At 41.8% G+C, this 26,595-nt stretch overlaps 1 protein-coding gene across 4 annotated transcripts in view; it reads left to right on the top strand.

Moving 5' to 3' along the window:
* Nucleotides 1-26,595, top strand: part of LOC129101781 (membrane-associated phosphatidylinositol transfer protein 2-like) — a 40,854-nt gene that overhangs the window by 7,734 nt on the left and 6,525 nt on the right. For all 4 annotated transcript variants that reach the window (XM_054611704.1, XM_054611703.1, XM_054611702.1 and 1 more), the window contains exons 2-15: nucleotides 10,600-10,841; nucleotides 15,058-15,272; nucleotides 16,048-16,169; nucleotides 16,723-16,956; nucleotides 17,141-17,476; nucleotides 19,139-19,234; nucleotides 21,478-21,582; nucleotides 21,662-21,726; nucleotides 22,633-22,877; nucleotides 23,087-23,276; nucleotides 23,647-23,766; nucleotides 23,989-24,203; nucleotides 24,337-24,512; nucleotides 24,817-24,987. In XM_054611704.1, coding sequence (XP_054467679.1) covers nucleotides 10,764-10,841; nucleotides 15,058-15,272; nucleotides 16,048-16,169; nucleotides 16,723-16,956; nucleotides 17,141-17,476; nucleotides 19,139-19,234; nucleotides 21,478-21,582; nucleotides 21,662-21,726; nucleotides 22,633-22,877; nucleotides 23,087-23,276; nucleotides 23,647-23,766; nucleotides 23,989-24,203; nucleotides 24,337-24,512; nucleotides 24,817-24,987 — 2,368 coding nt within the window. In that variant the 5' untranslated portion in view covers nucleotides 10,600-10,763. The remainder of the gene's footprint in view (nucleotides 1-10,599; nucleotides 10,842-15,057; nucleotides 15,273-16,047; nucleotides 16,170-16,722; nucleotides 16,957-17,140; nucleotides 17,477-19,138; nucleotides 19,235-21,477; nucleotides 21,583-21,661; nucleotides 21,727-22,632; nucleotides 22,878-23,086; nucleotides 23,277-23,646; nucleotides 23,767-23,988; nucleotides 24,204-24,336; nucleotides 24,513-24,816; nucleotides 24,988-26,595) is intronic.

Below are 26,595 nucleotides of genomic sequence, written 5' to 3'. Positions count from 1 at the left end.
CTGCACGGCACCGAGTCTTTTGGGAACTGCTTGAAAATTATATTTACACTGAATGTTGGCCAACTTTGATGATGGGCAGATTTGTTTGGTGAATCCCTATTAAAAGTGAAAAAGATTTCTCAGAGCTCCCCAAAGGAAGTTGAAACAATTTCACTATTCAGTAACATATTTGTGCGGAGCAAAGATGAGTATGGGCACCTTTTTTTTCAAACGTTGGGGCACCCATAGGGGTTTGAAGCAATTTAGGATGTCCTCTTAGGGGAGTACAGGGACGCATTGCCAGCTGGCTGGTTATCTGAAGGTCTACTTTCTTCATGACAGTATTTCAGATGAGCCTCCATCATGCACCTGGGTGCCAGCCAAGCACTGAATGGAACATTTTGTTTTCTCTGCACCTCAAGCTCCACAGACTATGTTCTTCTTCCACAACCCCCCTTCCCGCCTCAGCTCCCTTAAACAAAGCAGGTGATGCTAATGTCGGTGTTGAGCTGTTAACCTGGACAACAGGGGTACAACCTGTCCCCACTGATCCCTGATGAGCCAGCTGATGAATGACACATCACTGCTAATGCTCCTACAGTGCCGTTGTATGCGAAACAAGACAAAGATGAACGCTTTGTGCAGGCTGTGCCGTGTCCCTGTCCCTTTGGACACCAGTTTTTGTACCAGTGTGGGTGGACTGGAAAAGCTGAGGTCTTTTTATAGCAGTTGACCACCTTCCTGTGTCCTTACTTGAGTTCCATTTTTATGGGAGAGGAATGAAGTCTGTTATGTGCATCCTGTCAGGGAAGAGGGGTGTTGTTAGGTGGTGATTTTCGAGGTGAAATCGAGACACTCTGACACACACCCTCTCTACCAGGAAACTTCTTGGCTCTTAAGCTGAAAGATGCAATAATATCTGCTTCTCTGAGGCAAAGTCCCAGTAGATGATGTATTAGCTAATCTTATCTGCAAGGATCATAGTCTGCTGTGAATTTCAAAATGAAGTGCTGCTTAGTGTACTTCTTCCTGCTGGCGTTTTCCCTGTGTCCACATTTAACCTTTTTATACATTTCTCTTGTGTTTCGATGTCAGTATGGACCATATATACCATTTATTATTTGTTTGTGTTTTATTGCACCCCACCCCCAACCCCTGCAGTGCTCTCTGACTCACATAGATCATGTAAAATGAAAGTGACATTGCAGCTTCATGTCACTTTACCCACACTTCTTTTTTTTTTTTTTTTTCATTGGCCGCAGGCACCTGAGTTCTCTGAGGCTAAAAATAGACTCCTTCAGACCCTAACCTCTGTCCCTTTTTTCCTCCCGCTGTACGGACTTCCTTTGGAAGGTCTCATGGCGTTATGCCCATTGTTTGCTTCCATGTGCCAGACAAAGATCCACGTCTCCATTCAGAATGGTGTGTCCCTGTGTGAGAGACGTCAGAATCCTTTATGGTATAGGTCTGAAAGATAGTTTCTGGTTTTTATTGTTCTGATAAGAAAATCCCAAGGTGATAAAGCCTGGTTTTCCAGAGAGCTGCAACCTGACCTCAGAACCCAGTGAAATGTTAAACAAAGTCATAGGACCATGAGCATCTTCGAAAATGGCCTTTTATGGTCAGTATGAGAGACAGCCTCTGTCTTCGGTCACTGGGTAGAAAACTTTGTTTGTGCACATTTTCCTGCTGCACGTAAGGGGTTGAGGTATTTCACGAAAGGGCAGCAGACGACTACAGCTTTTAATGAGCAGCTGTCTTAACATTGACAGTTAATTTGCCTTGATGCATGGCGTCCTCTTAATGAACACGGGCCTGCACACTGAACTGATGACTCTTTTCTTTAAATCAGAAACTCAATACTGATAGAAATCAAGGTATTAAAGCAATAGATGAGACAGCTGGAGATTGCTATGTTAAGATCAGAGTTCTGATTTGTCCTTACTTTCATGAATTAATTGGGCTGGGACTTTTGCAGTTAGCAATGAGAGGTCAGTTTTATATTACTGTTGCTTTCTTGATGAAAGCTAATTTGCCAAAACATTTAAGAGTTATTCTGTGTTGATAAAAATACAGATCAAACACTATTTAAGATTTCCTCTCACTCCTTATCTCTCACTGTTTCTCTAAAATACTTTTTTATCTGATGCTTGCATATTTTTCTGTTCCTCTGTCCCCAATGCACACCTAAGTATTCAGATCTAGTTTCCTCTCAGCGACTAAAGCATGATAAATTAGGGCACAAAGACCGATTTCATCCCAAGGATTCATTCAATTCAGTATTTGTATTCTCCTGTGTTTCTCCATATTCCTCTCACTCACTACGAGGATTGTTGAAAAGGGAGTCATTAGTGGTCTACTGGATTCATTTTAACTATATGAAGGAAACTTGTCGTTGTTTTGAGCATGTTAACCCCCCGAGCAATGTAATAGCAGACTTGTATTGACATTATTATGTTTAATTCAAGTACAGTATTAGCAATAAACACAAAGTACTTTGAAACCATCATGTCAGGTTTGTGAAGTTCACATGTAGCCTGCTGAATTTAGGCCTGCACCTTAACTAACGTGTAGCACACCCACCACTGTATTTCTATTTCTACAATTTTCCCCTACATACAGTATATCACAGTAACATATATTTCGTTTGAAGATATATTAGAACCAGTGAAAATTGCAAGCTGACACTGTAGCCAGAAGACCGAAACAAGAGAGCTGTGGAAATGAGCCGTGGTTGGGAAGATCAGAGACAGAAGTGAAAGTGGAGACAGGAGAAACAGGAGAAAGAAGTATCAGCCCTGGCAGCGTCTGGTCTCTACTTTTCTCGTCACTCTGACTAAATCTTGGCAACCAATAAGGAAAGAGCCCTGTGTCTCCATGGTAACCCCCCCGTTTAAAGCAATGATGGAGAGGATAAAGGGGCAGGAAAGGGAATAGATTTTGGCCTTTTTGTAGAATATTATCCATTTCATTTCTCTTCTTTGACACAGTTATTTAAAAAAAAAAGTTGCATTGTCAGTTATCAGAGTGCTAATGAAGTTTTTTGTGGCAATTTAAAAATCTATTTTATATGCTTCAACTATATTTCTCCAGTGGCCACAAAACTGCAACTTTTTTCTAAAATGTAAAATCACACATGCTGTATTTGAAACCTTATCTTTATCTTGGTGTAAGGTTTTTTGCTGTTTACAGATGTTAGAAAATAACATTTTACATTACATTTTTTGTATGTTTTTTTTATATTTATATATATATATTTTTTTAAAATATTTTATATATATTTATATATATATATATATATATATATATATATATAGTCCCACTGCAATAATATAACTGTAGTATTTCATGTAGTCAAAGCCACTTTGCACTATTGTGACAGATCGCTAGTGGCAATGATGCTGGAAATCCATTAGTTGTTGTTCCTCAAAGCCTTTGTGCCATCAGTAGTGAGCGAGCACTCAACAACAGGCTCCACATTTAAGGGGCCTTGATTTGAATCAGCATCTTGTTCCTCCCGAAAACTCATAGAGGAGCTGATGGAGATGTTTGAGAGAGATAATCTAAATCCACAAAAGCATATCTTGCCCTGTGGTCCGTTGCTACATGAATTAGTTAATGGGATGGACAAAATTCTAGGCTAGCAATGCTTTCCTCTTCAGTGTCTGTCTGAGTTACATAAGACTGCTCTCTGCGCAGTTGAGTTAGGCTGTCTGAATGCTCAGAGAGAATGACAGCGAGGGGAGATCCTCATTTAACCTTGGAACATAACTGAGTGAAGCGTGGCGTTGATTAGAGCTAGAGCCGGTATGTAACAGGCCCGTTTTGGAAAGTGGTGGGCTGATGAGCACCACTGAGGCATAAGAAAACAATGCCTCCACGTATTAAAGCAGCTTAAAGTTCTCTGCAGTCGCTGGGCACCAGTTTTATGTATAATTTTTAATTGCATGCTGTGGTGGTATCTAATCTAAACTTCAATGCTTCAGATTGAATGAGGTTTACTGATCTGCCTTGGCGTGAGTTCATGTTTGCCATATACTCAAACTCAATATACAACCAACCACATATTTGAGGTTATTTAGAAAGAACAGGAAACGGCAGCAACAGCTATATTTCAAGTGTTACCTTGTTTTATTATCTTGTATTGCTTTATATGAGAAGGAGAAGGAGGTGAAACACTCACAGGGTGTCAAGTATTTTTAGCTTCCCCTTGGATGGTGATGAGTAAAGAATGAGGGCAGGTTATGCATCCTCCGTCCTTAGCCTGTGGAGGAGCACGGGCCTGAGGGACAGGAGGAGTGATGGCCTCGTCCTTAGGGCACATCATGGGAGCTTACTGTAGAGTGTGTGGCATAAGATGATGCAACGCTATTTATTGTGACTTTGTTTGTTATCCCCTACATTTTTACATGATCATACCACTATGCCGGCTAATGGCACTGCTAGTGACGCTGATGGCTCAGGTTGTTGAAGCGTTTTTCTGTGGTGCCCTCATCTCTGATGCTAAAGATCTGATCTTAGGAGATCACGTTATGTTGTATCTGCATTTGTCTGTTTTTTTTTTAAGCTCAGCCTCAGTTCAAATGCTGTCTAAATGATTGATCACTCTAGATGTTTTCCCCACTTTTGCTCCTCCTCTCTTTGAGCACACTGTCTGGTATAACATACAAACTATACTGACCACTTTTTGAATATGGAGAAAAGACAAATGTTTGCTCAGCCCTTTGGTGCTTTGTTGAAGTCAAACAACAAACAAAACATGGCCTTTGTCAGAAAGCCTACAACCAAACTACACCCGTATACTAAATGGAAATATTCTAGGCGCTGTCCCATGGACTATTTAAAATGATTTAAGTATCTTGTATCGAGGATAAAATGTATGAGTAATACCCTGCACATTCACAAATGTGGTATAGATAAAAGTAGAAGCTCTCCAAGTTAACATTTAAAATCTTAGATAGATTTATAGATGAGGATAAAAGGAGTCCATCAGGAGGAAAGAATGCATATCCCATTCTTCATTAAACCCTAAGTGGGCAAGTTGTGTAAAATGTAAACTAATTGGGTATTCAGTAATCTATGCCACATATTTATTCCAGTCATACCCCTGATCAATTATGCTTCATCTTTTGCCCTTAATAGATACTCTTTTGGACAGATAGGTCTAATTTGTTTGAAATATGCTTCAAGGGCTCTTTAGTTATTGCAGGTGCATGGTAAACTCCATTTCTCTGGCCTGGGAATGTGAAACACAGCCCGGCACGAGGAGCGTTGTCTTAAAGCCTTTTGACATTTTAACTGGATCGGTGGATAAACCCATCGACTCAATCAAGGGTTCTTGTCACAGGCTGAGGATGTGTTTGCAGCGGTTGTCATAGCGTAAGTTGTCTCAGCAATGTCAAGGCGATGCTGTGTGAAACTGATCTATGTTATTTTAGGCAGTCCAGGGGCTAACATTTTCCACTTGTATTTTAACGGGGACTTGCCTCGGGTCAGTAATGAGGGAAACCCTGCTCCCCCTCCTTGAGCTCCTCTGGGATCCACCACCTCATGTGTTGCTCTGCCTCTCAGTGGCGCTCTCTAAAACAGGGCTAAATTTAAAGGAGCACCACCAAGAAGCCTCCTGTGAGTCAACACCTCCCGCCCAGTACTGTGCCTCGTGTTGACAGCAAGGCCCAGCTGTTGCTCTCTGTCCTGTGTTTAACCTGTCTACTGTACTTATCGCTTTCAATCCTAAAAGATATGTCGCACCTTCAGACAGATTTAGCAATGCCACTTTCCATTATTGTGATGCCTGGGGTGGCGAGGAAAATGGATCTTGTGAAAGGTTTATTTAATGTTTTGGGTAAAGTGGGAAACTCCACTCTGTGGTGGATATAATCCAGACTTTGTGGAGTAGGCAGATTACATCGGTTTAGGTCAAACAAGTGAGCAAATCTGCGCATCTTTGATCGCTTGTTTGTTTATTTTAGCTTTAGTAGTCACACGGATGTAACTAGGTTTACATGCAATGTCCTTATGCCTCCTGTGGTGTTAAGCATCATGTTACCTGATAAAATTCCACAAGATGCTAGATTGTCAGACCTTTGCTCCTGAATAAGCTTTTTACTGCAGTTTAGTATCGTTGTTCAATTCAGTATTTAAATAGATTGAAAAGTGAATTAAGTGTATGTTGAACTACTGTTTGGAAAAACATAGCCTACATGTGCAAGATAAAGGCATTGTTTACATTTTAGAAAAGAGTAGTAAGACATTTTCAGAAAGTTGATTCCAGAGTAAACGCCAACAGACCGTCAATTAAGTCAAGATTATTGACCTAAATATTGGCAAATGTAAACTTTATTTTCTACGTCATATACACACAGGTACATTCATCAGTGTCTCACTCAAGGAAACTTCAACATGCAGAGAGTAGGAGCCGAGGATAAATCCCCGAACCTCGTGGTTAAAGGACGATCCGATCTGCTGAGCTTTAGCCGCTCCATTTAGTTGTGTTCCAGACATCATTAGTTATGTCGAAGCCAAAATGTACAAACCAAAAGTTGTTTGTACAGAGGACAAGGACCATAGAAGGGAATTTCATTTTAAGCACCAGTGTGCACAGGTTACTCTAAAGCAGATGTTTTTCAGTAGTTGGCTTCAAACTGTGGAATTCTCTTTAGAATGATAAAAGGGTTGTATAGATAAATTTCAGTTCAAGAAACTGTATGAGGAAAAAAAAAACAATCGACAATATGAAGTGTCAGCTAAGCTGTTTTCTTAGTTGATGATGAATTATTGTGTATGTGTCATGATTCGTTTTTTGTTGTAAGTAACTGTTTGCGACAGACACTCTTATTCTATTGTTTATTTACATTTTCATTAGGGGCAGGCCAAATAAGATTTTTCTTCTTCCTGCTCTTTTTAGGTCATGGAATGTGTAAATAGACTTGTGTTTTGATTGTGAATCTAATTTTTTTGTTTTATTTATTTCTGGAGTTGCATGAACGAAACGGATAAAAAAATGTAATGAAATACTGTTGCCTGGTTCATCCTACCTTCTGGGTCGCAGGTAAGGCAGTCGTAGCATTATACACCTCAGGGTGCACGGTCCTGCCACAGCTGGCCACACGTTTTACGGGCTGAAAAAGCAGTGGTGGGTAGAGATACACAGTCCTACTCAAAGCTTGTTGTAGCTATGGTTGGCTTCAGTTTTGTCAAAACAGAAGCAGGAACATTGGATGCTGCTTTGCGATGAGCAAGGTGCACTGGCGTGTGCTGCTATTGCGTCACTGCCTAGAGGGGGCAGCGACTGTATTTTTAGAAGGGAATAAGCATATTCTCTGAAGAAACAACGTCAAGCACTCTGCTTGCGTATGCTAGGATTATTGTGACCGGGCTATTTTTAAGCTCTCTCTCTCTCTCTCTCTCTCTCTCTCACTCTCACTCTCTCTCTCTCTCTCTGTGTGTGTTCTGGGTCAAGCGTGGTGCCAGTACACTCTCGAGGCTGTTGGCGGATCATGCGTTACAGCTCCTATGCTGTGCACAGCATCTGCACCATTCACAAAGGGAAGAGTCAGAAAGACGGGTTTAATCGGTTAAGAGCATTTTTAGGTCCCCATGTAAGGGAGACATGTTAGTTATATTTGTGCCACAGCCACAATGCAAACGTATGTGCATGCTGTTATAATTATATTTAATCATACTTTAAGTATTAATATCACCAATTGACACTACTAATAAACACAGCCAAAAATATGTTACAAACTCATTTTTGTGGGAGCAAGTTTGGGTGTGTCCATCTTTGACTGTTGCTCCCATGAGCCAGAATAGGAGAAACACAGCAACACTGAAACGAAACGTGTTGAAATGGTTTAGTTCAACACTGCAGGAACAACAGATTGTGGGGAGGAGTGGGAAGCTAAAGCTAAAATGAACATAGAATCTATGCCTAACAAGTATGTAAAGGACAAGAAATGTTGAATTTTTTTTAATAGTCCTGGCTAGCTGCATGTAACGTTTTATTTGTTTATCCTGAAACAAAATTAAAATGACATAAAAACTCTTACTTTTGTCTGAAAACTAAGCAAAGCAATATTTTAATTAAATAATTGATAAAATAATATTCTATAAACTAATAACTGTACTACAGTTAGGTGAGCAATGGATCAGTTATTCTGAGTCATTATAAAGGAAAGTCAGTCTGGGTTCTGGGAAACTGTGATTGGTCTTTTTCACTTATTTCTGTGTTGATATTTTCTATTATTGGAAGATGAATTTATCAAAAGAAAAAAAGAAAAAAAAATGATTTATTCATGGGGAAGATAATAGTTTGTTGCCGCTCTAACAAATAGACATACTGTCATAATCCTGCTTGGCAATTGGGCCCACAATACAAATGCATCACTACAAATCCCAGTACCTCCTCATCGTCACCCCAGGCTGCTAATACATCCTGCTGGAGAGAGTGATGTTGTGAATGGACGGCATCCCTCTGTTATGCTGCCTGTTGCTTTTCCTGTCCCTCTCTCTGTTTGTTTCTCTTTACATACCTGGTGCCACGTTCTTGTAATGTGGGTTGCCAGTCGGTGGCAGCGGGCTGGACTTTAATTCCCACAGTGGTAATTCTCTGACAGGCAATCATACAGTAAATTAATCTGTCTAACCGCGTCACATTGAAAGACTTCCAAATAGAAACAGCTGTCACATCCAGAATCGTTTGCCAAGAGTAAATTCTCAGAAACACTTAGAAGTTTGTTGCAGCAACAGTTGCAACCCACATTCAAACTGTTGCCACATCGTTGAACCATGCTTCACATAGATTGTGAAGCTGTTTATCATCATCACTGTCAACCAGGGTGAGCACTGTGACCATCTCCTCTAAAGCCTTCCACGAACACCTAGAGGCCTCTCTCTGGCTCCTGAGCTGCAGGCTTTTCTCTGGGCCTCTCAAGGCTAACCTACTTTTATCCCAGTCTTTTCCCAAGAGTGCAGTTATTTTCAGCAAAATGTGGCTTTCTGTGTGTTGTTTTTGTAGAACAACATATTTATATGAAAGATTTCATAAGACTATGTGCACTCTTTATGAGAACACCTCACAGTCTGTCAGTAAACACCTGCTCCAGGTTGAAAAGTTATACTGGCCGCTTCTTTGTCCTGACAATGTGTCCGCGGGCTTATTTGGTGAATGTGTCTTCAGTGGGGAGATGTGGGGGCGAGCACTCTATAGGTGGTGGACCGCAGCCTGCGCCTACACCAGGTGCCTCACCAAAGCTGGCCATTGTTCACGGGATAAGTAGACGCAGTAGGAATATTCATGTGATTAGACAGAATAACCGAATGCCAGAGCAAGGTCCGGTTGCTGCCATAGGCTGGAAAAGAGTGAATATTTGGGTTATGCAATGCTGCGTAGTCACATTTAGACAAACAAATGCAGGCAGTGCCAGGGCGCTGTTGTTATTGTTGTTGCACGTCAAACACATGCAGTACAAAACAGTCTCAACACATGGTGACCAAGGTCCAGTCCACTGTGCTTTCACTAGCCGTTTCTAAATACAGCCTGAACTATCCCTTTATTAACTAGACTTTTAAATCTTTTGTTGACTTGTTAGCAGGTGTGGAGAAAAAGATATGAGTATTCAATAATGTGCTTCATCACTCACTTTGACTTAAGAGATCGTTTATATCTCCCTTGTCCTTATTGACTCCTCTTCAGTTAATGTTCCACCTTAACTGACGGTGTGTGCAGTCATGATCTTGATTTTTACTTGCCTGGCTCTTGAGTTGTTCTTCTCTTCGCGGTCAAAAGCAGACTTTCTTCAAGTCACGCCACCCGCACGTTGGTTATGTATAGCCCACACCTACCTCAATCTGCCCAGTGGTTTGAAAACAGTGCTTTGTGTTATTCTAAGGCTGCTATTTGTGAAACTTCGATCATGCAAAGGGGGATCTTACAAGGTTATGTAAGGCTCCCCGCTCAACTGTAATCCCTCTTACGCTGAGTGAGCCCCCCCATGTGACCGTGCTCAAGTGTTGGGAGGGACAGGGTGACTGTTTGGACAGACGGCAAGGCACGGGTGCTCTCCGTAGCCTCCAGCCACCTGACCCCACCACACAAACACAACACACGCACACACACACTGAGCTGTGGCCTGTGTATAAGAAGAGAAGTTTATCCTGGAAAATGCCTTACTTGGAACTGGGAAGCTGGATGGAGACACAACGCTAACGCACGTCCTCGGAGCCGGGGTTTGGACCAGACATACAGTAACTACATTGAGCTTTTTCGCTGAATGATACTCCGGCTCTCCTCTCCTCTTCATCTGCGTGTGAGCCACGAGAATGAATCTTTGTCCTCGGTTATGTGTAGAGGAATGTTGCAGCTTCTGAAATTGAACTGCGTACTGAAATATTTTGCTGATGTTGAAGCTTTTTCGTTGCTGGTTGAAGCTGGTTTCTGCTTTTGAGTGATGTGTGTTGACGAAGACCTGTTTGAAGAACCTATAAGTTTTTTTTCAGATCAGGGTTAACTGCATGTTTGAGTCTAACAAACACCACTGGCTGGATGCCTGTAGGTATTTATTTTTAAGATATATTCACAGCTTACCTACCTAATGCTTTTATTTTTTTATTCCCCTACAGGAGCTGTCAATGTGGACTTCAGCTGGTGATTTGACAAGTCGCATATAGGAGCCGCCCCGAGTGTCTCCTGTCCCCTCTCCCCCTCCCTTCCCTCTGTCCCTCCCTCCCCCTTCCCTTGTCAATCTTCTCCCCAATCCCCCTTTCACCCTCCTCCAATATTCACCATGCTTATCAAGGAGTACCGCATCCCCATGCCCATGAGTGTGGAGGAGTACCGTATCGCCCAGCTCTATATGATCCAGGTGAGGTCACAACGCCATATTCTCCACCAAACTCTCACCCACACGCACCTAGCTGAAAAACAGCCAGTTGTGCAGAAACCAGGATACAAAAACAAGCAGTAAGAGAGGATAAAACATAACATAGAGTGCAATTGCAGCGTGCACAATTATGAAATGATTGGTCACACGGTCTGACGTCAGTGGAGTAATGGAACAATGAGAGCTTGTGTTCTGATAGATTAGCCAATTTAAACTCTCTGAAGCTGGCTGTTTCCAGTCGTCATAGACTGCTTGTTTCTTCAGGAGGGGAGGGGGGGGGGGACCCTGCTTTCGCTGCAAACTGGATGCACACATACTGACACGATGGAGATGGACATACTGCTTTGTCTCTGTCAGACAGTTTAATTGTCTAACCCGGCCCTTAGCTGGAGTCTAGGGGGGGTCTGTGTAAGTGCTTTAGGGTTTAAGATAAGATAAGACATAAGATAATCCTTTATTAGTCCCGCAGCGGGGAAATTTGCAGCTTACAGCTCCAAGCAGGAACGACTTAATTTATACAGCTTTGGTTATCCAGTGTGGCAACATATTTTCTCTTCATATGGCATGTGTACATAAAGAAGGATTTATTTAATCCTGTGGTACAACCAGGTGGTCTTTTAGCAGCAGTACCCAGGAGAGGCATGTATGGCAACCACAATGGCTTTGACCGTGGTAAAAAAGGAAACGGCATTATTTAGTTACTACTATTTAGACAGGTTTTTTAAAACGTTTAGGCATTGAGGTGCATTTTTCTATCTTTTTCTTCTTCGATAATCTTATATTGTGCTGGTTAATTACAGAAGGAGTGCTTTCATCAGGAAATAATATTTATGAGAAGTGTGTGAAATATTCATGTGAAATCGGTAGCTAAATCTGTAAAATCTATGGTGGGTATACATGAACTTTGTGTTACCTAGTTAATACTCTTCTTATACTCATTTATATGGTATAAGAAGGTTATGCCATATGTATTTATAAGGTGATTATTCATGGGAGATGCAAAGCACTACAGCCCTTGGGGTGCAGCTCCATTGGAGGAGTTAAACATTTAGGTCTTGCGTAACGAAACCCAAGAATGTTTTCTTTTGAGTGTTTGACCTTTTCATAGACAGGCCTCTCCTACAACTGTTTATCTTAGAACACAAATGAATAAGTGTTTATGTGGACAAAGTTGTCTCCAATAAATATTCACCCACTGGTATAACAATACTAACACAATTTCAACTGTTGTTCCCTAAGTAAGATTAGCTAGTTGTAGTAACATTGAATAAGTGAAAAGGCATTTCTTTGTGCTGCACAAAGAATATCGGACTTTACAGTTGACAACCAGACAGGTATTCCAGTTGAGCTGGAGATGGTAGGGAACATGACTCAGCAGTCATGCCCCGAAGCAAGCAGACGTTACAACACAGCAAAAGCTCGTCATTGCGCCACTCTTCAACACACGTGACAATTTCTTGATTAGCTGTATTGACTAGGGTATTCTAGAAAGTTATTAATTATGTGAAAGACATAACTGAAATAACTTCAATCCCAGATCTTCTGCATTCCCTCTGTTGGATTTTATCGGACAGGGCATTTAGCAAAGAAGACATTACACGGAGTCTTGAAAAAGGGAGTTCATATGTGCATTCTCAAGCATGTAAGCAAATGATAGGAAGAGTAATTCTTGCATTAGTGACCCATAGTTACCTTTTCCCCTGACCTCACCCTCTCTGCACAGCCTTGGTGCTGTGAGGCTTCTGTCACTATGGCAACCATGACATCAGCAGCGTGCTGGTGGTCAGGTTTTGTTTGAGAAAGTGAGTGAATAAAAAGAGGAAATGGAGGATAAAAAAAGAGGTTGCAAAGGAGGGAGGGGAAGAAATGAGAGAAGAGGTGGAAGGAAAAGAGAGAGAGAGAGAGAGAGAGAGAGCTGTATTCTGAGCGGAGAGGATTTTGCTTGCGTCTGTGGATACCCTCGCTTCATTGCTGTATGTTACCAGGGCAACTGCAGCATGTAGGCCTGCCTGCGATTCATCCCCGGTGTTAGCCTTGTAGATGAAGTCGGGCCTTAGGACAGCCTGGCCATATCTGCACCTCAGCATATCTTTCACCTCAATGCCTCACCCCATCTCTCCCCCCTCTTCCTTTCCTTGGCCCTTACAACGCCGCCTTCTTATTTGAGAGCTAATTGTAAATTCATTATCGCCACATAGGGATTTGCACTAATGCATGAAGCAAATGCTGAATGTGTGAGAAATTAAAAATGAGAGGATCTCACTGTGTCTCATTCATCCGCACACATCCATCATGTTCTGACTAAGCAACTGTGGAGTGAAGTGAAAAGATGCATCTCAAACAGGAAACACTCCTCACTAACTTAATGGCAAGAGGAAAAAAACCAGGATGTGACTCCCATCCTGTCAGAGCGGTCAGATCTAAACACATACAGAAGGCTTTCATGACGATAGGTTTATTTGTAAAGGTTTGATGGCTGTTTAAAGAAAGGTGGGTGGGAGAGAGCAGAGAGGGTTTTAAGGCAGGACTTGTAGTTACAACACGGCGACTCTTTGTCTTTGTGTGCTGAGCCATAGAGGGTTTTACAGTAGAGCGGTGTAGAGCAAAGCCCCCCTCCCTCTCCTTTGGAGTCAGTCAACATGCCTCCAGAGACTCTTGAAAACTATTTCTTCATTAATGTTCCTCCAAAGTTTGTACCTGTACACAAATGAAAAAAAAAAAAAAAAAAAAAAAAAGGCACATGGTTTTCATTAAGAATCTAAAATTACATTCAGTGTTCATTTCACTGAAAGCATGTTATCTATCCCCTCATGTACCATTTTCTCTAAGGGAACAGCTGAGCCCTGGCCAATGTTTTGTAATCTTTCTCCTCTTCAACTGGAGACAATCACCTGTCGCATTTGGCAGGTTGCTGTCACCTGTCAGCAATCTAATTAAAGGGATAGTCCACAGTAGAACACAATGAAACTTATTTTTTCCTTTAACCTAGAACGCTGACTTTACATCAAGACATCATTTGACAATTTTTGGAGCTGTCTGTAAATAAGGGAAAAAACAATTACATTTGGAAAGATCAACAGCAATATATCTTTACAGAAAAAAGGATAATGGTACTTACAATAATGGACTGACCTTATTGTGATCAGGCTAATCGAAAAGCCAACCCATAGTGCATTATGTTAGTGGAAAGACGTTTTCTTTTTGTGTTCTGGGGTGAACTCCTTTACACTTAAATTACAACAAACATTTATTGTTTACATGTGTGTACTTCTACTGCTGCATACGTTTTTACAGTGTTTTTACATTAACTATGTTTCAGCATTTGGTTCATGTCTCGTATGCTGGTTGCGCGTGCGGACGGTTAGCTGGTGTTGTGGCGTCTGTGCTGTGTCTTTGGGGCTGTGTCTGGGCTGTTGAGAGCAGAGCGGGTGGCTAATGAATGACCTGTCAGAGGTAATGAGGTCCGGAGCCCCGGACGCCTCATGGCTTCCTCCTCCCTACAACATTGACTCACTGCCGCTCCTCCATCCTGACTGCTGACTGGAAAAATCTGTCTCCCTTTTATCCTTAAGTGCTGCACCTAATACTGTGTTCATACTTTGTTTGTGTTACATTGTGTATGTGAAAAGATTGGCCAGCAGCTGATGAGAGCAATAGGAAAGATGATACATCAATAATCTCTGACATTTATGGTCCTTGCTCTTTGCTCCCTGTGTGTTTTTAATTTCGTCAGCACTTGGACTATGCTCTGCTCTCCACGTTTCCTGTTTCACTGATTTTATAACAATCCCAAGTCTTCCTCTTTCCATACCGCACATTCCTGTTTGTGGAGCTTTGAGTCACTGCATCTACAGGCTACACCCAGACTCTCTTCCCGTGTTCACCTGTAATGTAAATATGGGAAAGGTGTGGCTCCGTGAGCTGGTTTTGGGCTAACTGCTTTGCAATTCAGAGCTGGCAGAGCTTTCAGGAAGCTATTCATTTCGGTGCACGTGTAATCTTGTCAGATTCTTACATGCAAAAAGAACCGTGTCCATTCATTTGTTTTCATTTCCTTCTTCTTCTGCTTGTTTCAGATCAAGGGTGCATTTGTATTCTTATTTTTAAATGTAGCACTCCCTTTACACTCCACTACTTTTATGCAAATATGAACACTTGACCAACTCACTTCAACCTCATTTCTTTATTCTTTTTACAGAAAAAGAGCAGAGACGAGAGCTGTGGTGAAGGAAGCGGGGTGGAGATTCTAGAGAATAAGCCCTACACAGATGGACCGGGTGGGACGGGCCAGTACACCCACAAGGTTTACCATATTGGCATGCACATTCCCAGCTGGTTCCGCTCCATCTTGCCCAAAGCAGCACTGCGGGTTGAAGAGGAGTCCTGGAACGCCTACCCTTACACCCGCACCAGGTTAGGTTTGCAGGAAGGACACCTCCACACCCCTTCAGAACAGGAGTGGGATGTATTAAACTCTGCCAAGGGTTGCAGAAAACTCTCAATGTGTTTTTCCAATAATATAAATGATCCGTGCATAGGTGTCTAACTGCTTCAGCTGCTAGTTGTACACACATTTAGAGACACAAATTCCCCTTCCACCTGTTAAGGGAATGATATTTTAAACCTTGCCTATATTCAGTTTAATGCATATAATATGCCACAAATCTGATGATCCACATTCTGAAATCCTGCTCTAGCTGTTGTGCCTCAGTAAAAGCCAATGGAAAATAACGACCTCAGAGCAAGTTGTCAGAATATTGCAAGCCATCACATTGGCGTGTGGCCAGCAGCACTTAGATTTCGATGGGCCCTCACTCTCAGGGTGTCAGTGTGTTTGCCTGTGTGGGGCCTGACAAACACAGAGATGTGAAGGTGCTGAACAGTGATGTGCCCTTGACTATTAGAATATATGGTCAGGACATTGATAGACTGCACGTGCCTGTTGACACATCTATTCAACCAGTGACAGCTTTGCTGCGGACGCCTCAGATACAACAGATGGGCATGGCTCACACGTTTCCTATCCTCAGCAGTGAGAGGGGATTGTCACTCATAATAATATAGTTCTGATCCTAAGCCATTGAGTTGAGAAGTCTCTTATTGAAAGCAGATGTTAACCACAATGGAATGTTGCTTTATCGGGACATTTGCTCTGTTTTATTTGATTTTGTTGCCTCTTCTCCTTCAGATACACCTGCCCCTTTGTTGAGAAGTTCTCCATTGATATTGAGACCTACTACAAACCCGACACAGGCAACCAAGCAGATGTCTTCAACTTGTCTGCAGTAGAGAAGAGGCAGCGAACTATTGGTGAGACAATTTGACCCCGAACCATAAAGACAACATAAAGTCAGATGTTAAAATATTAAGTGATGTCTATCAGGCTGCTACAACACATTTAGCCAGCTCAATATACACACTGTGTAGCTATATTAGAGAACCAACAATTCATGGTATTTCTTTCAACAGTTATTTTAGGAGACATACGGAGCAGATGAGGCCCACTTGTGGCAATATAATGGTACCGCATGTCTCTGTATGTTTGGTAGCAAGCCCATTGAATATGAAGCTGCTAAGAAATAAATGGTTTCAGGGCATGCACTGACCCAGTTACAACATTGATTGTGATAATTTGAATGAATGACTTTGTCTTTTATGTGTATGTTACCCTGAAATTCAGTTAATAAAATAAGTTCCAGCCTTTGAACACAAGGCTTTGAAAGTTCTACTACCCCACCCACTTATGTACTTTTGAAGTTATGAATGATATTAAGGACAAAGAATAGTAAAATCATTTATGCAATACATTTAAAATACCTGGCTCCATTAGTTATGCTTTCTTGATTTGAAATACCTTTTGCAGACCCAATCGACATAGTGACAGATCCCATACCCCCACATGAGTACAAAGCAGAGGAGGACACACGGCTCTTCAAGTCATTCAAGACCCAGAGGGGTCCTCTGCAGGACGACTGGATAGAAGAGTACAACAATAACCCTGGGATGACCCCCATCATGTGTGCCTACAAACTCTGCAAGGTGGAGTTTCGTTACTGGGGCATGCAGTCTAAGATTGAACGCTTCATCCATGATGTTGGTGAGTATGCTGTCACTGATGTTACAGTATTTTATCTAATGTAGTCGCTTGTTAGTTTTACTAAGTATATTTTGACAGATATGTTATCTAATAATTCTATATAATATTCTAAGAATAATCTAAATGTAGAAACTTTGTGGTTTTTTGAAGTAGGTGTGTAATATTTTCCATTGTTCCTCCCTAGGACTGAGAAAGGTGATGGTGCGTGCCCACCGGCAGGCCTGGTGCTGGCAGGATGAGTGGTACGGTCTGACCATGGAGGACATCCGGCAGCTGGAACTGGAAACCCAGCTGGCCCTGGCCACAAAGATGGCCCAGTTCAGTCAGGCGGAGGAGGCCACAGAGGCTAACGGAGGGTCTCCGTCTCCAGATAAAGACCAAGAGGTTAAAGAGGCGATCAGCTCCATTGAAGCTGAGGAGGTGGTTGTAAGCTCAGGCGGAGAAACTCTCCAGCCTCGAGGTGTACTCACCAAGCAGTGGTCCACTTCATCCCGATCCTCCCGCTCATCCAAGAGAGGAGGTGAGGAGCATGCCATCTTCCCCTTTTTTTTATCTGTCACCTCTGTGTATGACAGTGTGGGTGAGAGACTGCACTGTCCTGAGCCTACTCCTTCCTACACATATTATCTCATCTATTGTTACACTCTTTACACTTTTAAGCCTTAATTGTTCAGTCTGTCACCAGACTCCTTTCAACCTTAAAGGTTAAAGTAAAGCAACAACAAACTCAAACTGTTCCTTATGTAAATACAGCCAGTTGTAATATTTGATAAGTCCACATGGCAGCTAGTATCTGAAGAATTAAACAAGGTCAAGCGTGAAGCTTGTGCAAAGCCAAAGTTGCACAAGTCTTTTTCTGTTTGTGGGATTTTTGTGTGTTGTTTCTTTGTAGTAAAGTTCTAAATATTAGTATCAAACACTCCCCCTAGAAGCTTGAAATGTGGCTGTTAAAGTCACTTGTTTGCTTTAGCGTAAATAATGGCTCATAATTGAATTAATATGTGTTAATATGTTAATGAACACCTATCCATCAAGATTGCTTCAAAACTCTGTAGCTTCCCAGGAAGTATCGTAATGGCTCAGCTCTTCCAAAAGACAGTTCATATTCCTCAAAGATACATGCAGTCAAATCAAAAATGCCAAGACAACAGTCTATCCAACAAGAGGAAATAGACAACGTTTTTTGTGTTTGTGGTTGAACACGTGTGTGTGTATACACTGAAAGTTGCTCCCAGGCTGAATTAATCAATGTCTACTGAAGAGCTCTGAGCTCAAATTGTTGAATTGGTGTTAAAAAAAAATATCTTAAACCTCGGGGGTAGCTTTTGAGTATACAGACTCTGCTTTTTTGCAAAGCTTTGCTTTTCTGTCAGACGCCTAATTATTTGGGATGTTTTTACTCTACTTGACTTTTTGTACTATCGCCTCCACATTTGTTGTACTAACCAGCTCACCTCTCCTCACCCCTACAACTCTGTGTATCTCACCTGGGTTATTTTTAGCCGCAGCTTTGACGTCACAGACCACATGTCCGAACACACCCATCTCCAGTGTCACCCCTACCTCGAGGCAGTGCACACTGTAGCTGCCACTTGGACCCTGACTCTCATCCAGCGTGCCTTGTCTCACCCCTGTAACTCCCCCCTGTGGTTATCTCTGGGCTATTTTTAGCAGCAGTGCTGACGTCATAGACCAGAGGAGGCCGACGCTCTTCACATTGACCCTCCTCTCCACCGCGGCTGTTTCCTCCTGTGTGCTGACAGCTACAGCTGTGCCCCCCTCTCACCAGCCTGCCCCTTAGAGCAACACCCCCTCTCTCCTCCACACTAATTATATATATGAAACACGGACAGAAAGACATGTGATAGACATAGCCCGCTTTTAGTATTGCCATTTTCCCCGACTGGCATTTGGTAGTCGGGGTGCTTGTAGCTTGTCTGTGTTACATTGGGCCTCACTTTTTCACACAACCCCCCTGACCACCAAGCAGTCCATCTGTGATGCACCACAGAGACTGTTGCATGTTTATATAACACTATGTGTGTGTGGGCCGTGGGAGATTGTGCAATGTTTCTTTGTCGTAGAGTGTGTATGTGTGAGTGTGTTTAAAAAGGGAAAGAGAGAGGCTGGAACACATGTCCCAAAATAACAGTGAATTTTTTGTTCATGTGCGGTGTTTCAGTGAGCCCATCGCGGCACAGCATCTCAGAGTGGAGGATGCAGAGCATAGCTCGTGACTCAGATGACAGCTCTGACGAGGAGTTCTTCGATGCTCATGGTAACCACAGTTTTTATTTTGAATTGGATCAATAGTATTGTGATTGTGTTCAGTTTCCCAAGAACCTGCATGTTCTCCTCCACCCTGACTCTGCATGCGTCTCTTTAACCACAGATCAGTTCTTAAGCTTCCCAGATACCCAGCATGCTTTGGGGCTGCAGTTGAAATAGGTGTGTGTGGTACGACATCCATGCTCTGCTGGATGAGAATGGCCGAGGACACGGGCCAGGTGTATCATCCGGTCGTCCAGTACTGAATTCACAATTGTCTCTTTCCCCCTCAGTCCCCATCATTGTTTACATACACGATCCTTTACAATTCATGATAGGTCCAAGCAATAAATGGGGTGAAATTGTTTCATTTAGTGGCGATCATGATGATGAAATGAGAATAACATTGTCATTTATTATATTGATACTGATTTAGCTGCATTCGTTTACTTTCCCACTTGTTTCAATACATTCCTGCTCATTTCATTGTGAGAAACTGGTATGCAATCATTAGACTAAAAAATGTTTGCATCCGATAATCTATTGCTTTGCAGTATTCATGTTTGTATGGATTAATTAGTGCATATTGGGACCCTTACATTACATGTTATCAAACGAATGAATATAATGCATGACTTCTCTGTCATAAATGAATGTACATAACTCTCTGTGTCTGTGACAGTTAACACAGCTGAATACTGATATGCTGCTCCAGTGCCCATCTCAGGTTATATTTGATTTACAGATGTTCCTACAATGCAGAGGCAACCTTTTGAAATATGCATTAAGGTCAATATGGTAAATTAATGAAGTTGGTGTAACAAAATGAAGATGCGATGTATATAAACACAAGTGGGTGTGCTTTGCTGCCTGGATAAATCACATGATGGAGGTACACAAATTACATTTGGAAAGACAATAGCTTGGCTCTTACCTTTGGTATTTTTAGCTTTAAAGTTTGTTTGTGGTCATGTTTTTCTTGCAGCAATCCTCTATTACAAACTCTTGAGAAGCAAGTTTTGTTTTGACTGTCATGTTCCCTATTTGCTGTTTTTTAGTGCGAATGAATAAAGTAAAGCTTTAGGAGGAAAACTCCTCATAGATGCCACATTCAGTGTGTCTGGTCTTGCAGTACTTATTCTTCAAAACAGATAAAACAAATGTATCTGCTACAGTTACACATTTCTTTAAACCACTAAACAACTTGCAATTGAAGCTGGAATACAATGTTATTTATTGATTAAGGTAAAGACTATTGATTATTTAGATTTTACCTTCACACCTTATTTTTTATCCAGTTTAACACTGAAATGTTAGCCATGTCTATAAATGAAAGAAATGAGGCAACTAAGAAAGGTACTTAACAAGTAACAAAAGACAAAGTCACTTGATTTTGTACTGTGTAGAGGAGACGCTATCTTTTAGAAACTCGTAAAAGTAATGACAGAAGCCTGACCTTGGGGTTTGTGTTTCTGAGAAACTGGCTGCAACTTCCTGTTTGCAAAGCAAGTCATATAAAATGTTTCCATTTCTTTACAAAAGTTATTTATTTGTATTATAACAGCAGTGGAAGTAAATTAAAATACATGACATTTATACTTAACATTTTAGAATTGACTTTAAATTAGTTAACACAAACTAAAGTGAACAGGAGGCAGCAGCCTGTTTCTCAGAAATAAAGCTTATGGCAGTTAAACAGGAGATAAATTATGGGATAAAAAGGGATATCTCTCCTAGCTCCTGAATCTTCTTTTTCAAATCAATGATTCATGTCAGTCCGTGGATAACACAGTCCGTCAATTTTTATTATGTAAATATATAATTCATATTCAAAAAGATACATACTAGTTCAAACCTCTTAGTGGGTTATTGTTCAGTAAATAGATTTGTTTTTCTAATTTCAAAATCCATTATAGTAATAAAACCACTAGTTATTGGCCACAGTCCTCCAGCACACAGGTAAAAAAAGATTATACTTCAAACATGAAAATACTCGGTGTAATATGCATTTGATGGCCACCATCAAGGAGATATAAATATTTAATTTGTCGTTTATTTGACAATATCTTGTGGGAATGCTTGACAAGGTACCTTTATTGGTCAACATTATATAACTGAAGAAGCAAATGTTACTCACAAGACCCTGTCAATCATGATTAATTGCTTATACTGTTGGTGCTACCACAAATTTGTGAACCCACAGTGGCACATATACTTCAGCTGATCACGATTCATCTTGTGTCGCCCCTGCAGAGGATCTCTCAGACAGCGAGGAAGTCTTCCCAAAGGAAATTTCCAAGTGGAACTCCAATGACCTCATGGATAAGATTGAAGCTGCAGACACAGAGGAAACTCCTGGTACGATGAAGAGTATGAGCACTTCATCATGGAAAGTCATTCTGCCTTAGTGGTTGATGTTAAGAATGTGTGTTTGCAGGTGATCTGTTGAAGGAAATGACTGTGGATTATGAAAGAGCAACCAGTGAGGAAAGACTAGATGAGGTACGTGTGTTTGACGGTGAATGTGTATTTACGAAACACAATCCTAACCAGCAGAATCATGTCTGAAATACATATTCCCGAAGAACCGTCCACGGAAAATGCACTGCAGGACCCAAGTTTCAGTTTCATTATAATGAGCATAGTCTTTTGCATCAGGTTTTACAGTTTGGAGGATAAGAGAAGGGCTGTTTGTCCCTGAGCCTCTCTGTCCTCTTGTGTTCAGATGCGTGGCTCTGTAAGATGCCAAACCGATAGCTCTCCCATTCCCACCATCACGGTAACAAGGCATCAGTCAGTAAGTAAACATTTGGCCCCAGTACACTGTGGGCTACAGTAGCTCCACAGAGACCCCCTGAACAAACCCAGTGCGTACTGCCCCTGCCGTTTTCCCCCGCCGTTGCCAAAACCCAAATCCATGTGTACTCCTCAACCTCACCAACCTCTGTTCAACTTCTGTGTACCTGCAGCTGTGGCGTTGAGTGTACATAGAGTGCTTCTTTGAAAAAGTTTTGTGTTATACTTAAAAGACAAAACTGCACATTATGTTGTATTTAATGTGACTTGTCCTCAGGAAGCATTGTCATTGTTTGCCGTTGGTTGAACACTTGTCCAGGTGGAGTGTTGGTCGGCTCTGTTCTGTTTCCCTTCATGGTTCTTTACCCCTCTCTGGTCGTCAAAAGAAGTTTGTTTATTGTTATTGTGCTGTCCATTTGACTCACAAATCTGACAAAACAAAAATAAGCTAAGGCATTAGTGTTTATCTGTGACATTTCCCACTCTGTAAGCATGTTGTCTTTGGTTATGCGATTAAAAAGGATGTCTTCATAAGTAAATATATCATTTACTGAACATTCTTTTCCCTGTCATCCCCATCCATCACCCTTTTTTTTAAATCTCTGTTCTCAGGAGAATTCGTCCCAGCAGTGTCTGCAGCCTTCCAAGATCCATGTGCTGATCTTGGTTCTGCACGGAGGGAACATCCTGGATACGGGCGGAGGAGACCAGAACAGCAAGCAGGCCGACGTCAACACCATCAGTACGGCTTTCGAGACAGTCATGCGTGTTCACTACCCTGCGGCGCTGGGACGCATCGCCATCCGCTTGGTACCCTGCCCTGCCATCTGTGCCGAGGCCTTCTCCCTGGTGTCCAAGTAAGATGACACACATGCTAAAAAAAAAAGAAAAATTCACATGTTGCAAGCAGTGTGGATAATGATTGAAGGTTTCTGTTTATTGCCTGTGATTGCTGTTTGCTATTGATGGAAAAGATCCAGGTGCAGCTCATGACAAGCACTCCCTCCTCCTGTGTTTGTTTTTATCTTAATAATGAAATTTTGTTCATTTGCGTCATTTGTGGCAGCCTGAGCCCGTACAGCTACGATGAGGGTTGTCTGTCTAGCAGCCAGGACCACATCCCCCTGGCAGCTCTCCCCCTCTTGGCAACCTCTGCTCCACAGTACCAGGAGGCCATGGCCACCGTCGTCGTCAGAGCCAACCAGGTGTACACAGACTTCATAAAGTCTCTGGACGGGGAAGCTTTCTCTGGACAGGTCAGTTAGTGAAGTGTAATATGCCATTTTATAACAATTTCTGTGTTTTGTTATTGTTTATCAAAGATATATGTACATAATATCATAGTATCACAGCTGAACCTTTTGTTTGAAAACTTTTATATAAATTATCCAAACCTTTTATATCTAAATATTAAAAGCACATCAATGTATACACCCAAAAGCCATAAATGACTTAACATCCTATTATAAATAGCCTTTTTATGAGAATAGATATGTGTGCGTTATTGAACTGTGTTGGAGCAGGTGTATAGATATTTTAGGCAAACCTAAACCTTATGGATGCATGTCAAAAAATAAATATGTTTATTGTTATATTAACATTATGTCTGACCATTGACCTCTTTAGGTGTGCCTCATTGGGGACTGTGTGGGAGGAATCTTGGGATTTGATGCACTGTGCAGTAGCAGCCAGACAGTTAATGAAAGCCAGAACAGCAGTCGCAGGGGCAGTGTTGTCAGTGTACAGGTAAGAGACGAAACATTCAGAGAAGTTCATATATTTGTCAAAAATATGTTTAAGCCCACATATGGTTTACTATTTTTTAGACTTTACATTGTTGTGACATAAATTCAATAAGACTTTCCCTCGACTATAATTTGTACAATATAAACCTTTTTATCCATCATATAAGATATATGGATTGTATTTTAAGATGTCATAACAAACCTTCTTGAATCCCCGCTGCAGGACCAGGATCTCCTCTCTCCTGGCATTATTGTCAACAGCGGGCACGGGTCTGCCTCTCCGACCCTGGAGGGCAGCCGCCACCTCAGTCGCAGTAACATCGACATCCCTCGCGCCGGTACAGGTGACGACCCCAAGCGACAACTGCCACGCAAAAGAAGCGACTCCTCCACCTACGAACTGGACACGATAAAACAACACCAGGCCTTCCTGACCAGGTGTGTTGAGCGTGATATGACAAAAATCCTTATCTTGGAAATAACCTCAGTCTCATTACTTGTGTCATGTTCTGTCAGAGTGTGGTTTATTTTTAGCTTTACACAAGGATATTACTTTTTGCTGTCCTTCCAGCTTACATTCCAGTGTTTTGCGGAACGACACAGTGTCACGCAGGTCCAGCAGCAGCACTATGCTGGATGGAAGCTCCCTGGGGAAGTTTGACTTTGAGGTGTCTGACTTTTTCATGTTTGGCTCTCCACTGGGCTTGGTTCTCGCCCTGAGAAAGACTGTCATTCCTATGCTCGATGGTAAGCTAATTTGGAGAGATGTTGTGATTTAATCAATGATAGCAAACATTGTTTATGACACATTATGCACAAGTAAAAAATAACCTTTCTGTCTACAAAAGTGCAAAAGGTTTGTCCAAGGCGGGGATGCAAATATTAGCATAGTGACCTGTAGAGGCATAACTACAAACTGTTAATTGTATGTCCGGTTGTCATTACCAATATTTAAAAGCCAGTAAGATATCTAAAGAAAGTCTGTGGGAAAGGGCTCCAGGGATTCCTCCCCTCTCCTCTCTCATGTCTTTGGTTTGATTTCTCCCCCTAGTGGCCCAGCTGCGGCCTGCCTGTCAACAGGTCTATAACCTGTTCCACCCAGCTGATCCCTCAGCCTCCCGTCTGGAGCCTCTACTGGAGAGGAAATTTCACCTCCTGCCTCCCTTCAACGTTCCCCGCTACCAACGCTTTCCCCTGGGAGATGGAAACTCTGCCCTGCTGGGTGAGCCCTCTGCACCAATGATGAATAAAAGCCTCAGTGATATCAATTCAGTAAATATCCAGTCATGAGTTTACATTTAATTAATGTAGCTCAGGCTTCACACACAGAGAAGCAAATGCAAAATTCCCTTTTATAAAATGACTCTTTAATTTCTCCTTTTAATTTTAAGGTCAGCTGACACATTAGACACTGATTGTCCAGTTTCCCAGTGTTGCTTGACATAAACAACATGTGCCTTAAAGATACCTTAGGAGCACACTATTAGTTTCTACTGTTTGTGCTTCAACATCTTTTGCGAAGCATTTTATTCATTTAAGTGTGGTCACAGTCCTGCTGGTGGTTTCTGTTGGGACACTCATTATTGTGGAGTAACCCTTAGAGCCTCCCCCGACCCTTTTTATACAAATATCTGTCTTGTGATCCGAAGAGAAAAAGCCGCAGAAATTCTTAAGGTAACTAATGAGCAGAGGATTTTCTTTTAAGGTTAAAATACATACCTTCCCCCATCGAACCAGTGGTTATTAAAGGGCCACATGAGGGTTCATAAGACGCACAACCATGACACTGAATATCCTCAGGTCTGCCTTGTATAAATTAATAACAAAGTTTTCGGTGCAGATTAAGTTTTAAAGACAAAGTCAAGATCATTTTTGAGTTGAGTATGTTGAGAGGGTTTTGTGACTAGCAGATTCAAGCAGCATTTACAATTTTACAGTAGTGTTATATGACATTATATGACCGACCAGCAGTTTAAAAAGAAATGGGCTCGACTAAGGGCTTGACTCTGCTTTCTTGTCTCATGTTCAGTTGTTCTTGCTTCATATGTTTTTGTGTCTTCCTTGTCTTCTTTCCCTCTTCCTTTCTCCGACTCCCGTCCCCATATCTGCGTACGTGGCTCTCTACCTCCAAAACCTCTCCTGACCTCTGTCCCTTCTGCCCCTCCACCTCCCTCTGTAGTGGAGACAGTCCAGAGCAACGCTCAGCTGCTACTTGACAGCGGGCCTCCTCTGTCCCTTCGCTGTCAGGAGACCATCAGTGAGACCTGCATCCCTGTGCCTGTGCTAAACTGGCCGGAGGGCTTCCTCAAAGCCACACCCGCCACTATGGAGTGTGTGTAGCCTCTCCCATTCACCCCGCATCTGTCCTCACCCCCATTCACTGTGTCTCTTTTGTCTATATGTTACAACCTTCTTGCTGTCACGTCCAAGATGCTCAGGTTTATACCTATCATGTGTATTTTCTGAGTATTCCCATCTCTGTTGTTTCAAGAGTCAAGAGCTGCAGTCATGTTTCTGATAAATCAAATACCCTGATAGACCATTATATTTACCGGATATACCTTTCCTTGCAACATCTAGTTTTTTTTGGCTTAATTCATTTGTATAAGTCAATCAGTAGTAGTTTTACTGGTTAAAGTCTTGGCCTCTTAAGAATTTTATAGTTAGAAATAGGAATAGTACAAAATTGTTACAACTTGTCATGGAAATACTTTGGAAAATCTAATAAGCCTTCATGTGGTGTTACATTCAGTTGTTGCCATCACAGATTGTTGTCACGTTCAATGTTTTCAAGCATTTGTGTTTGTGCCGTGGTTTTAAAGACTAGTTT

Source organism: Anoplopoma fimbria, chromosome 13 (assembly GCF_027596085.1).
Source record: "Anoplopoma fimbria isolate UVic2021 breed Golden Eagle Sablefish chromosome 13, Afim_UVic_2022, whole genome shotgun sequence".
In the NCBI taxonomy this organism is placed as follows: domain Eukaryota; kingdom Metazoa; phylum Chordata; class Actinopteri; order Perciformes; family Anoplopomatidae; genus Anoplopoma; species Anoplopoma fimbria.
This window is presented reverse-complemented; position numbering and strand designations above follow the sequence as displayed.